At 35.3% G+C, this 14,578-nt stretch overlaps 2 protein-coding genes and 1 non-coding gene across 3 annotated transcripts in view; 1 reads left to right on the top strand and 2 right to left on the bottom strand.

Moving 5' to 3' along the window:
* Positions 1-331: 331 nt before the first annotated feature.
* On the bottom strand, positions 332-404 carry TRNAA-UGC (transfer RNA alanine (anticodon UGC)). The gene has a single exon. It is a non-coding gene; the product is annotated as a tRNA-Ala (tRNA).
* A 109-nt stretch (positions 405-513) lies between these two features.
* Positions 514-7,560, top strand: LOC145621575 (photosystem II stability/assembly factor HCF136, chloroplastic-like). Its single transcript, XM_081676299.1, has 9 exons — positions 514-906; positions 2,136-2,371; positions 2,844-2,974; positions 3,511-3,643; positions 4,050-4,172; positions 4,653-4,727; positions 6,346-6,461; positions 6,798-6,881; positions 7,215-7,560. Exons 1-8 carry the CDS (start codon positions 597-599, stop codon positions 6,862-6,864), a joined length of 1,191 nt encoding a protein of 396 aa, XP_081532425.1. The 5' UTR covers positions 514-596; the 3' UTR covers positions 6,865-6,881; positions 7,215-7,560.
* Positions 7,561-7,704: 144 nt separating this feature from the next.
* The window catches only part of LOC145621574 (uncharacterized), a 29,003-nt gene continuing 22,129 nt past the window's right edge, over positions 7,705-14,578 (bottom strand). Inside the window, exons 9-13 of the mRNA XM_081676297.1 lie at positions 13,908-14,040; positions 11,956-12,476; positions 10,963-11,868; positions 9,121-9,297; positions 7,705-8,392 (exon numbers count right to left, since the gene is read on the bottom strand). Of these exons, the coding sequence (XP_081532423.1) occupies positions 8,195-8,392; positions 9,121-9,297; positions 10,963-11,868; positions 11,956-12,476; positions 13,908-14,040 (1,935 nt within the window). The 3' untranslated portion in view covers positions 7,705-8,194. The remainder of the gene's footprint in view (positions 8,393-9,120; positions 9,298-10,962; positions 11,869-11,955; positions 12,477-13,907; positions 14,041-14,578) is intronic.

Below are 14,578 nucleotides of genomic sequence, written 5' to 3' on the forward strand. Positions count from 1 at the left end.
AAGTGGAGCAAATACAACAAAATAGACTTCCTGCTCGCAAGGAGTAGTACGGATAGACAAAGTTGATTAAATTGCAAGATCATCACAGGAGATCAAGAGTGTGATCACCTTACACCGGCTTTTGGTTATGATTATTTGTTTGAAAGAGAAGACGAAGAAAAAAGGAAGACAAGTGGAGCCAAGGATAGATGGTAGACTCTAAGGGAAGCAAATGCGAAGATTATAAAAAAGTAATCAAGGAGGAGGCGGATTGAGATGGAGAGGTGGACGGACATGACTAGTACCGTAGTTGTTTAACATAAAATTGTTTCGGATAAAAAATAAAAGAAAATGGAGATGCGGGGTATCGATCCCCGTACCTCTCGCATGCAAAGCGAGCGCTCTACCATCTGAGCTACATCCCCTTATGATTCAAACAAACAAAGCATTCAATCCATATTATTATTTCCTTAATAACATTTCAAAACAACATTATCCAGACAATTCCATAACCCCGCGAAACCATTGAAATACACAACTCCACTATTCAACAAAGATAAGATAACACCACAACAATCCCAATACTAGTAGGAGAGAGAAACCTTACTCCGGCAACAATGGCGTCTTCAACAACCGCCGTCAGTCGTCTCACTCTCTCTCCTCTCACTCAACGACGTCGTTTTTCTCCTCCTAAAGCTGCTGCTGCTGCTGCTTCCTCTACTCCGCCGCCACAACAACCGAGAAGAGTCTTCTTAACGAATACTACTGCGTTGTCGTTGTCGTTGTCGTTGTCGTTGTCGCCGTTGTTAACGACTCTTCCGGCGAAGTCCGATGACTTGCTTTCTGAATGGGAGAGAGTTTATCTTCCGATTGATCCTGGTGTTGTTCTACTTGATATCGCCTTTGTTCCTGATGATCCTAATCACGGTACTTGCTTTCGATTTTTATTTTCTGGTTTAATTTTCGTGTTTTTTTTTTTTGGCTGATTTTTCATTTTGAGTAGTTTTTGAATCATCTGATTTTTCTACTGTTTGCGGTTTAATTTTCGTTTCAATTAACTGAGTTTTCTTTTGGAGTGCAGATATTTATATAATCTGAATTTTCTAATATTTGTAGTTTAATTTTCGTTTTAATTATTGTTTTTTTGGCTGATTTTTCATTTTAAGTAGTTTTTACATTATCTGATTTTTCTAGTTTGTGGTTTAATTTTCATTTGAATAATTGTTTTTTTTTTTTTTTTTTTTTTTTTTTTTTTTTTTTTTTTTTTTTGTTTTGGCTGAAATTTCATTTTGAGTAAATTTCGTATAATCTGATTTTCAGAATTGTGTTTTGTCACTTTGTGATAAATTTTTTTTATTTGGTTGATGTGATGAGCTTTTATAGAATTTGAGTACTTTGAACAATTCAACAAATGCGCTATTAATGTGATTGTGAAAAATGAATTGGAGGTGTGATATAAAAATAATTCTGAGAATTAGAGAGTACTTATTTTGTATAGTAATAAAATTTAGTATTTTATCGGCTAATGTAATATGTGATTCTTTGATGTTAAATTGATTTTGTTGCTGAAATTGGTGTGGGAGCTAGCTCGAGTTTTGTTTCTAAGACAATGTTCATAACACATCATAGCGTTCAAATACATTAGAAATTCGGCCCACATTTCTAATCTCCTTCTGAATTTACAGAATAATTTCCTATAGTTGCCTTCCGTTTGATAATCAACATGTTTTTCTAAAATGATTGAATGATTTGTGTCGCCTTTGATTACCTCGGAAGGCCTTTACTACCTTTGCTAGTCAGAATTACTTCATCTGCTAGCAATGTGTCATAATAATTTATAATGCGTAAACGATAATTAATGGCCACACTATTGCATTGGAGACGGTGAAATTAAAATTGAAGGTAGTTGACTTGCTTATTCAAGAGAGTAAGGATGGAAGGATGGCTGGTCAATCAATTATTGTAATTATTTTGAAACGGAGGAAGCAAATTCATTACTTTTCCCTAACAAAGTTTAACTGAAGCTCTTTTACTTTGAGGAATTACAAAGTCATAATCTTAATTCTTAAGTAATTTGTGGTGCTTTCTAAGGCTGATTCTCTTATGTATAAAAAGAAGTCTTGTACGAAAGGCTGAAGGAATGTTTTGGCTTGCAGGGTTTCTGTTAGGGACAAGGCAAACTATTTTGGAGACAAAGGATGCAGGACAGACTTGGGTCCCGCGTGAGATAGCATCAGCTGAGGAAGAGGATTTTAATTACAGATTCAACTCCATAAGCTTCAGAGGGAAAGAAGGTTGGATAGTTGGTAAGCCCGCGATTCTGTTGTACACTAATGATGCTGGGGAAAACTGGAAAAGGATACCATTGAGCTCTCAGCTTCCGGGTGATATGGTAAGCGTTTTTTTTCTTTTTGGTCAAATTGGTGTATTGCTAGAAGCAGGTATAATTAAGAGCTCAAGAAGTGATGTTGCTCAATTTTTTTCATTGGTCTTTGGATGAACTTGGAACTTTCAGTTGTATATGATGTTTCCAACTATTTAAGGTTCTTGTGTTTCTATGGTTAGTAGTTGTCAGAGACTCCTAGAGTCCTAGTCCTTATCGTCCTGCATCAAATTTGCCATTCTCACTTCTCAGCAGTTGGGCAGTTGCTGTTTGCTTGGAAGTTATTATTGACTATCATTTTGAAGGAAAGCTTTCTGAGTACTACTTAATGATTAGGTTTGATTAGGTTCACAAAATTGAGGCAGATATTCTGTCTTGTTCAATAACCACTTACAGATGATTGTTTTGTTTTGTTTTAATTAATTTAATTTTCTTCTAATTTGCAGTTGTGTAGCTACTAATGTGCAGTTTGTCTCTTCAGGTTTATATAAAGGCCACAGGAGAAAACAGTGCTGAGATGGTAACTGATGAGGGAGCAATTTACAATACTTCAAATGGGGGTTACAACTGGAAAGCTGCTGTGCAGGAGACTGTTTCAGCTACTCTTAACAGGTGAATTATTCTGAAACCTTGTCACTTCTAGTTCCTTTATATTTAGGCCTTTGTGACAGAACATATGATTATATGTAATCTTTAAATTAAGAAGAAATTTAGAAGTTAATTTAGGACGTTAGCCAGCTTTTGATGTCACTTCTTTCACTGGCAGCTAGACTTGCAATGATGTGCATTTCATGCTTTTAGCTTGCTGTTATACAAAATATACAATCATTCCTGTTATGCGATACAAACTGTTGTAGTATGGCTTTCCTTTTTAAGTGTATCCTTGTTCATATATATGAATGCCTTTTTTTTTTTTTAAAAAAAATCGACCGATTGTCTAGCTTTGGTTACATTGAAAACCAGGGTAGCCATGAGACAATAAAGTGGGAAAGACTAGGGAGAGAACATATGGGTAATTAAGTCAAAAGTCTATAAACTGTGGACATTCTCATTATAGTAACTAACAAATGATTTTACTTGAAAGTTGCTTGTTGCACAAAAAAGAATACAATTTTCATTCCACTTATAGAGCTTTGTTGCTTTTGCAGAACAGTCTCTAGTGGTATCAGTGGTGCAAGTTACTACACAGGTACCTTCAATACTGTGAATCGCTCCCCAGATGGTCGATATGTTGCTGTTTCGAGCCGTGGTAACTTTTATCTGACTTGGGAACCTGGCCAGGTAGCATCCTTTTTTGCCCTGCAATTTTAGATCTTGCAAAAACTAATATTTCCAGCACATTAAAGAGGACATGCTTAGCTTATTGCTTCTTTAAGCCATTTATGAATATGGAATAACATCAGCTTGAATATGTATATATCGTCATAAGGAATGCTCATAGGACAACCTTAGAAAAGGAGGAGTGTGTGGGGGTGTGGAGAAGAAGTTTTAAATGGAAGCAAGTTTTTTACATAAACCATCTACTGATTTTTTTTAAGGAAAAGTTTATTCTCTGATATTATCTGATAATACATTTTCTCAACAATTTTATATGATCTTGTTTTTTCGTATACATATTTCTTATATCATATTTTTTGGATCACCAAGTGTGGTGGACCCTATTGATAGATGTAAAAATCATTTTCAGGCTTACTGGCAGCCACATAACCGAACAATTGCAAGAAGAATTCAGAACATGGGTTGGAGAGCAGATGGTGGTCTTTGGCTGCTTGTACGTGGTGGTGGACTGTATCTAAGCAAGGGATCTGGGGTCTGTGCTAATATTGTTTACCTTTATATGGAACTCCATTACTTTCTCTTGTTGTGCGTCATCATATATTATTGTCAAGCCCTATTTTCGAACCTTTAAATATATTCAGACAATTTTTGAAAATGTCATTTCTCTGTTTGTCTTTCTGGGTCACTACATACTCACATTAGATTATATTTTCTTTCTGAATTTATCTCATGGAATCATGCCTATGTCTGTGTGAAGAATAAATGAATTATGAAACTGAAAGATAGAAATGAAAGATGGCTGGAGTCAAGGATCTGCTTGAAACTTTTGTACAGCAAAGTTATTTTGCTTTAATAATTTTGAATTGGATGGTGAATGTATTATGTATCTGTTTTCATCTTTATTCTGCATATGTTTATGTTTAGACTATCAATCATGAAATATTTGGACTCCTTTAGGGTTTTTTTTTGCTGCTTTCTTCAGTCTCAGTTTAATGCCAGTGTCATTCTGCAGATGTCAGAGGACTTTGAGGAAGTGTCTGTACAAAGTCGTGGTTTTGGCATTCTTGACGTTGGATATCGCTCACAGGTATTCTTTGATTTTGTATCTTATGATGGGGATATGTACTATCACATATCTTCTTTTACTTTCTCCTTATAAAATGGCTTCAAACTTCAATCATTTGAGGCTCAATGCAGGCGTGTAGTTGAACTGCAAACCACTGTATATGCTCTACTGTGAAACTGATGTGAATTTGTTTACACTATTGAACTATAAATATCGGATATCTGCATCACCAAGACTGCATCTTACATGAAGTGACTGCGAAATCTAGCTAAGACCTATGCATATGCCCTTTGTATAAATGTAACCAAGGTAGGAAATGATTAATTTAGCTGCATGCTTTGAGATTTATCCTTAAAGGCCTTACATTAAGGTGACCAGGACATCTTGTGAAGATGTCATGTGACTAGGCTGTCTTCTATTCCTGTCTCTACTCCAGGGACCCATTTGGTTTATTTTGGATATTGATGGTGTACTTAGTTTTAATGGAGCAAATCCATGTGGGTGACATTGTCCATCTCCTTCGTTAGTGTTACACTATTAGCAAGGTGGTGCATTACATGAGGAGGTTCTTCTCTCATTTTGCTTTTTATATTAACATGGTTTTGTAAATGGTTGGGTGGTCAACTTGGTTTGCTACTTGAGACTTAAGAGTGCTTATTTGGCTCTTATAACTTAAGCTATTGTTCCCCTACAAAGAAGGGTTGAATAACTTTTTTTCTTTGTTGTGATTCATAATAAACAAATTTTAGCCAACCAATAAAGTTCCCCTGATGAGTCTCTCCTTAATGTTGTCATTCCTGGCGGGGAGGGGGTGGGGGGGTGGGTTGGTAGAGGGTGTTAATTTTGTTCAATGGCTTACTGCATATACTGGTGGTTTCTGGAAGAGATGCTGTTTCCTCATAGAATAGCCACGGCGTGCTGCTACTTTAAGAAAAGAAGCAATAGAGAGTTGAATGAAAAGTATGTTTTAAATTTACGTACTTCATCCGTTTTTTATTAGATGCATCACTTTGAAAATTGCGGACTCCTTGGCAATTTTTGGAGTAGAAAGAGAGAAAAAATTATTGGGGCCCATGTGATATGAGAGAAACAGAGAAATTATTGACTCAAAGGAAAAGTAATGCATCTAAATTGTCTATATAAAAAGTGATGCATCTAATAAAAAACGAAGAAAGTATTTATTTATTTATTTGTTTTAAAATCTGAAATCAGCATCAACATTTACTCAACGACTCTATGAGGGTTCTGAATCACTGATAGACTAATTAGCCATTAAATTTCATCATGTTCCTAAGTAGTGATTATTCTTTGTAGTTGCAGACCTATCATTAAAGTTATATGTTATTGAGCTATGATATCTTTGCCAAAAGTTGCCCTTAAATGATTGCACCCTTTTTTCTGGCAAGTGAAAGTGGTAGCAGAATAAGACCATAATTGTTTACTTATCAAAATAACATGTATTCTGTAGTATAATATTTTCTTACAGCTTTATTGATAACTATAACTCTTTTTTTAAAAAATGAGGTCTACTTGGGTAGTATCAAATTTTTATCCTTTTTACATCTGCCCTCTACAGGGTCCCACTGAGAGCTTCTTTTTGTTGCTTACTCTCAATGTTATGAATTCCTCTGAAATGTAGGATGAAGCTTGGGCAGCTGGAGGAAGTGGTATTTTATTGAGATCCACAAATGGTGGAAAGACCTGGACGCGTGACAAAGCAGCTGACAACATCGCTGCAAATCTGTATTCTGTGAAGTAAGCTCTTACATCTTAATGATTACTGCAGTTATTCATGAACATCAGTTTTTCTGGTCATCCAAGAAAAAAAGATGGTTTTCTTTTGTTTGGAATTTGCTCTTATTTTAGTTTCCAAAAAAAAGAGAAGTAAACTGCTTTTAAACGTCTGTATCTGCATCCTGATGCTTACAGTCACATTTATAATTATCCTTTAACCCTTAAACAATTGCATGTTATTGCAATAGTTAAGTCTTTTATCTCTCTCTCTATATTTTTTTTAAACTGCAGATACATGAGTATTACTCCTAAATAGTTGGTTCATGCAGTATTGAATAGTAACCTCGTGCTTTGCAGGTTCATTGATGATAAGACGGGGTTTGTTCTTGGAAATGACGGAGTTTTGCTTAGATACCTCGGATAAAGATGATGTATACTCAGGTAAGCCAGTTACAGCTTCAGTTTTAGAGATCTATTCTACTTTACTAGTTAACTGGATGTTTTTTCCTTCTGTATCATTGACAAATCCAAAACGTAACATATATTGTGTTATGGGACAGCCTTTAAAGAGTGGAAGTCTCGCTAGAAATGATTCCAAGCATAATTTTACGACTTTTGGAGCTGTATTCCTGCACAGCATCTTTGCCCTATTTAACTAAGAATACATAGATGATTATCAAATTATTATTTAGGAAAATGTTTGGTGGAGCTTGTTCTTCAATTCAGGTATAATGAAGCTACTTCTAACTACATTGTCTATTTAATCACATGTAGGTTCCTCATTGATCGCGGTCAAGTTTTGTATCTGTTGTATGAGTATCCTTACAATTTATCTTGTATGAGTATCCAAGGAAAGCTGAGGGTGATTCTTTCATTGTCGATATATGATATTGTAATTACAACAGGACCTTTTTTTATTTTAGTTTTTGTACCGAGCTATTGTATACCAGTCTTGTTGAAAAGCAACAATCTCTTTTCCGCCAAGAAATACCGTGACTAATTGGGTTGATTAGCATGAACTGATTCTGTAAATTCTGCGTCTTCAAGGATATATCTGTAACTTGAGCCGAAATTTGGTTCATCTTTTAATGGCATCAAGTACTCTGATTTTTAGTCATAATTATTTTATACATTAGTTTTCCAATCTCCTTTTTTCGGCCAATTTCTGATTCTATTCGCATAAATTTGACACCAATCCGTAGGATAAAAAAGATTGAACTTTAGTCTACGAGTCCGAAGCAAGTAGGAAGGAAATAAATAGTCATAGGAGCAGAAGAAAATAAAAGGCATGTTCATTTTTAGGGATACAAGTCTATCCCAAATTCCATTGTACACCTAAATTGTAAATGTTAAGCATATAATTACATCAGTTTCTTGTCTGTACCTAATCACTCTCTGTAATTAAAAGACTTGGATATATTTTATGTAAAACAATAGTCGTATATAATTTCAAAAAATTAAGCTTCTCTCTATAACCCTACCTATATTACCATCTGAATGGAAGCTGTTTGGTTTATAATTACAATGACTTTATGATGACCACCCAAGATCTAATCACCTAGGTGGTTATATAATATATATACAGTACACTATACACAAAAATGAAGCCGAAGCAGAAGAACCCTCTTTGAGCTTGAAAATAATACATCATGTATCTGATCTATATCGTCATGGGGTGAAGGCAAAGTTCCGCAGTGACTTCCACCCACTAATACACAGAACAAAACGCATGTGTGTTGAAGCAATCAAGATTATCATGGCCGAAAGATCCTCAATGTCTTTGAAACCTGGAGACGGCAGAAGGGACACTTAGAAACAGCAGAGGAGCACCTGCGACAAAGCACATGCCCACAAGGAACGAGTGTAACATCTACTTCAGCACTCAAACATATCCGGCACTGCCATGCTGCTTTAGCTGTATCAGCTTCTCTAGCTGCAGTATCAGCCTTGTCCTGCGTTTTTTCACAAGAGCATCTCATCAGGTGTAGAACATACATTATGAACATAAGCGCAACACAGCACCACCACCAACAACAACAAAGCCTTATTCCCAAAATGATTTGGGGTTGGCTAACATAAATCGTCACAAGGAACCGTAAGATATAAAGAATGTTATAATTTTTTGAAAACTGATGCTTCCTTAGTATTCTACTTGCAACACTTTAACTTAAGCACTATTCACATATACTACTTTGATTACCTTTGATACTTTACAATTTATTTAGAAAAAAAAAATATTCACGTGGGATCTTGATATATTCAATTCATTATACTTTCATAATATCACATATAATTTTTACTTATTGATTATAAGAAATATAAATGATTGGAACAATGCATTAGCAAGCATGAAATGAAAATGTTGTAAGTTAAAAAAAAAAAAAAAAAAAAAAACACAGAGAAAGTAACAAGTTAATTAGAAAAAAAAGATATAACAAGATCCCACGTGAAAAATAATAGATTAGACCTTAAACAAAATGAAGTAACTAATTAAAGTCCAAGGAAAAGTTAAACCGAACGAGACTTTAGTATGATCATGATGAATATTTACCCCAAATCAGGAAAATTGTTTAAAATTAAGGCATTCATGTTAAGATATTGTTCATGAATTTCCAAGCAAATAGTAGTGGCTTTTTTTTTTAAATAAATAAATGGTATATAATGGATTAAGGACAAAGACCTGTTCAAGCAATAATGCTGCTTCAGAATCCTTAAGTCGTTCCTGCAGGGTCAAGTTTGTTCGTAGCAGTGTCTGTGTTTCCATATCAATATTGACCCCAGCGGCCGAGAGCATCTCATGAACTGCCTGAACCAATTCTGCAGGCGAAACTCGCCCATAGCGGAGATCTTTACCTGTCTGCAGTTGCCCAGGAAATGTCTTATAAGCAATTTTCAACAAAATCCAGCAAATTTTCCAGAAGCATCATTTAACAAAAAGTTTAAACAAACAAATCTATCAGAAGCTAGAAAACATGAAAGAACGTAATCATAGAAGCATAGAACCAAGAGCCTGTAAGCGTGAAAGAGCAACAATATATAAGAAGCCCATATGGAAACCAACCACTGACAGTGTTCAGGGAGATCAAGAAGATATAAGCAGCTATTCTAAGTAAAACAGTTATTTATAATTCCTACAACTATTGTTTATCATCTAATAGTAAGGGTGTTAATTTTGGGAGCAAACAGGTAATAATTATGGGACAATACATTTTTGGCGATTATGGTGAAATTGATCAAACAGTTATACTTCATTTGTTTTGTAATCATCGCAACACTTTCCTTTTACGATCATTCCATTAATTGCATCACTTCTTTATTTGGTAAGGACTCATTACTATTTTATTATTTCTCTCTCCCACTAACCCCACTTTCTCTCTACAAAAATGAAAAATATCATTTTGGCTCATGTGATGTGACATACTAATTACTTCCTCCGTTCTTTATTACTTGACCCACTTTGACTTTTACACTATTCATCACCCCTCCTTTAACCGTCTTTTGTAAATAATATGTAAGGAAAAATATATTCATGTAAGATCTTTTTAGATTCGTCTCAATAAGTACTATCATAATATATAACTTTAATAATTTTTATTTATGGATAATTGAAGTTATTGATCGTTAAAGTTTTGCATTGGCAAGCGTGATAAAAGAAACAGGTCAAGTAAAAAAGAACAGAGGAAGTATACTTTATCCAAGTTTGGGACTGGCAGTGGGAAACCCATAGGCTACGTATTTCTCTCCCTTACTAATTTAAAAATAAATCCCTACTAGCTATACTTAATATTACAAAATTCCACTAATGGTATCTACCCTATAATTTTCCTAAAACTTTGTGGAATTCCTAGTGTTGTGATTATTACAAACGATGGGAGTAACTTCATTCTCGAAAGTTTACATCCTAAACTTTCTCCTTGTAAGGGTGTTTTACTTGGTCAAAAACATTGCAAACTATTAGCTTCTTATTTGTGGACATAAATTTTGGTAGCCGAAAAAAAAAAAATGTTGATTCATGTAAGGTCTCGTAATATATGTTTCATGTCATACATGGAATTATCAAGGTTTTTCCTCACATTTCTAGTTAAGAATACCCACAGCCAAAAATTGTAGCCACCCTTGAAACTCGACCACCGGAATGACCCTAAACCAACCTCTGTTGAAAACCCAACAACCTTTAAAAACCATATTTGAAACAGGCTCTACATGCATAATATTATATGACAGAGGGAGTATAGATGTAACTCCCATGAAACAGTGTGCACTCATGTGCATGTGTGATGTATATACAATTCATAATGTACACACAAATACCCATAAATTCTATCATCTTCCCTACAGATTCATAAGAAGATTATTAGGTATCTGAGATTTAAATCTATACTACCCGTATTTTTATACAGAAGAGGAAGTTCCTTCCCAGAGCTCTTTTTCTTTCCCTTCCCCTTTCGCTTTGATTGGATATACTTTTCTGAGGTGTTGAAACACAAACCCTTCAAAAATATATAAAGGTAAAAAAAAATACCTGTGTTGATGCAATGTTGTCTCTTCTGGCATCTTCTGGAATTGGTATATGCAAAGTGTTTTGAGATACCATATCACTATTATCTGGCACTACAGATGAACCCTCCTCATCCAGGGATACACTTCTGAATGAGAAGACCTGTGAAGACAGAAGACTGTTTATCACTCCAGGAGCAATTTCAACTCCAAACCGATAGAGTGCTTGCCCTGCTGAGGGTCTAACATCTTCTGGAACTTTACCATACTTCAGCTTCTCTCCATTTTGAGACCGCCATGCTACTATTTCTCCCATGTAAAATGGCCTTAAAGGGTGGAATTGAACTTGACGAGCATCTTGAGCCAATATATCTTTGCCTATCAAGTCACTGTTGTTCTTCATAGTCACACTTCCTTTGTTTTCAAAGCAGATTCTCAAAACATCAGTGAGTGCACTCTCTGAGTTTTCTGGGCAGAGAAATAAAGACCCAAGAGGCAATGGGCTAGGAGAACCTAAAATATCACTCAAGACAATGGAAATCACATCTACAACAGAGATATAATTTGGAGGTTCAGCAATTAAATAGAGGTTCTTCCCTTTATGGATGTAGTAAAGAGCACGATGCTCAAATTCTGCAGCCCACTCTGGAAGTGTTGAGTCCTTTGGAACGTAGGTAATGTCAATGCAATCAGGAAGAAGCAAAAACCGAGTATAGATGGACTGAACAAACTGTATCTTGTCTGCTGCATCCTCAAGCAAATAATTCACTTGATCTGGAGATAAAGTATTGAATACTGGAATGTTACTTTTAACACTGCTAAGAATCTTGAACACTGCATCCTGAAATGATCTGCTCAACAGCTTTTGCCTCATGAATTCCAATGAAACTGGGCCTATACTTCCCAGAGTATGCACCTCAACATTCAGTTCCTGAAAAGTATGAGCATCCAGAAATAAGGCATCAAATAGACAAATACAATAAAAAACAAAGTTTGATAATTTAAGGTGGTTGTCTACCTCCTCAACTACATCAGATAACTTCCTGATGCCCAACGTTAAACACGTCCTTTCTGGAACACTTGGATGGACAAACCTGAGTCTGGATGAGTTGATAAATTTAACAAACCGGGAGCCACAGGAATCAATATATACACATGACCTGGCATGCACAAGTCTGCTGCCATCATCTGGTACTACTGCATCAAAATGCCAACGAGACCTCTCTGACTTAAAATCCTCATTCTCATCACAAATGAAATGTAAAATTTCCATTACTGCACGGAGTTCATTTGGATTTAGACGTTGATATCCACATGCTTTCTGAAGATTCAAGAGAAGGTCTTTTGCACTAGATACAGAAAGTGTTTCCTGTAAACCCATGTTTTTGAGGATCCTTACAAAGGGGAGATAGGTGGAGGGAAGTTCAAATACAAAAGGGGACAAGTTAACTCCCAGGCGCACAAAGAGAGAACTTGCTTTCACCAGCCGAGTACCATTTGCTGCAGGCAAAAATGCAACCTTCTCCAACTCTTGTACATCTGCAATTAGGAACATGGATTTTCACAAATGAAAATGAAAGAAATGTAACGAAAAATAATAAGGGTTAACATTTAAGTCTCCTATACCACTAAGGGCACTAAAATACAGGAAAAATAAATAAATTAAACAGGGTCCTGTGATCCTGTCTCTAAACAACAAATTCATTAATGTGCTCATTAAAAAATAGAAAATCGGAACCCCAAGAGGTCTTAGCCCTTAGCTGGAACTTCTGTAGCTGAGCTTTTGAAATTAGTACCTCCTGCCTACTAGATAATCACAAATTGAGAAGAGCTGACAGAGAAGATAAAAATTAGATCAGATAAGTTATCTAGCACTCTCACTGCACCAGGTGAGAATAAGTTAAGCCTAAAATCACAAAATCTAATCATTAGTCATGTTTCCTGCTAACAGTTGTAAAAACTTTAACTAGTGACTGTAGAGCTAAAAAAGTGAAGTATAGTATTCATATCACCCTCTAAAGTTCTTCAACAGTAGCAAATACCATTCAATTCTGTTACTTGAGACTCCCTAATTAACTAGCCATAGCCACGTGTGAGGTACTGAGGCTACTTGAAAACAATGTTTGAAATTTAATAGGATAAAAGCTTCTAGTAGCTGTGTTGGATACTTCTAAGTTCAAACAAGTCCCATCCTTTCAAAGAGTCAACATAACATTTGAAAGACCTTCAATATAGATGCTACATGCTTAACGTCTTAATAAATTTGTAAAATAAAGTACATATAAATTAAAAAAAAAAAAGATTAAAAAGAAAGCAGTGAACGTACATTAAGATGTTTGAACTTACAATATTAGCAAAGTTTATAAATTCACCTGACAACTCAAGCCAGTACACTAGATAGGATGAGATGAACAAAATATTTCCACCAATAATAATGTACTTGTTACTTTTGTTCAAATGAGAGTCTTTTGACACTTTGACTTGGCCATAAATTGAACACATTGTACTATTATTTGTGCTCAAGGCCTTAAGGTCAATAATCATGGTTCAAAAACCAAAAACTTCGGACAGGTCCAGGCCAGGTTTTTGCTAGGCTAAATGACAAGACAACAATAAACCAGTTCATTCCAAGGGGAACAACTTTCTTTTTCCCATTAGGAAATAATAAAGAGAAGTTTTTGGTATGCCAGAATATTAAGCTGAATCTTCAATCAAAATATTCCCTCAAAGTTAGTTGGCATACCTTTCCTTAGCCACCTAAAATTCAAATTTGCATGATAGAACAATCAACAGAACTTTGAAGAAGATTTTATGGCAGCACTTACAAGCTCTATATACTGAATAGATAAAAATGTATTGATAACACTAGCATATAGCCAAAGGAGGAGACAATATGTCACCATTAGAGACTCAGCTGGGCATATATAGTCAATGCATGTACTAATACTGAAGCGGTGAAAAATAAGATACCTGTAGAAGAGAGAGAGTCCCAAACTTTAGAAAGGTACTTGAGGATTTCACATGCAGCATCCTCAACAGTCATCATGGTAGTTGTTGTTGGCCAATGTGCAAGAGCATCTCCACCACCATCTTTTCCAACAATCTAAAGCCATGGGGGAAAAAAAAAACAGCTTATGTTGCTTTTCTTAACAAACTGATAAAATTATACTTCCTCCACTTTCTTACTTGCAACGTTGACTTTCGAACTTGTCAATGTATAATTCAACCATTAATACGTATAAAAAGGAGTAAAAAAGTTAATTTTGAAACTATGCATTGATACCAATCTAAAAGATACCACATGTCACAAGACTGTTTTGGCTTAAGTATACATCACAAATAATAGTCAAAATACAGTGTGTGAATAGTTCAAAAGTCAATGTGTTGCAAGAAAAAAAAAACTGAACAGAGGAAGCTTTTTCGTGGAGCATGAAAGTGCCACATAGGGATTGTCATGCCACAATTATTATAAAATCAAAATTTAGGAAATAAACAGTGAGGAATAGTATTAATATTGGAGCATAGTCTCCCATATGTTTCGGTTCTACCAATATAAAAATCAAGGAGAGAAGAGCCCCATGGCCCCCACCCATGCTAGTTGTTATCTATGATCTTTGATGAGAGAGAAAAAATAAGGTCCA

This window comes from Chenopodium album, chromosome 27 (assembly GCF_948465745.1).
Source record: "Chenopodium album chromosome 27, dcCheAlbu1.1, whole genome shotgun sequence".
Taxonomy (NCBI): Eukaryota; Viridiplantae; Streptophyta; class Magnoliopsida; order Caryophyllales; family Amaranthaceae; genus Chenopodium; species Chenopodium album.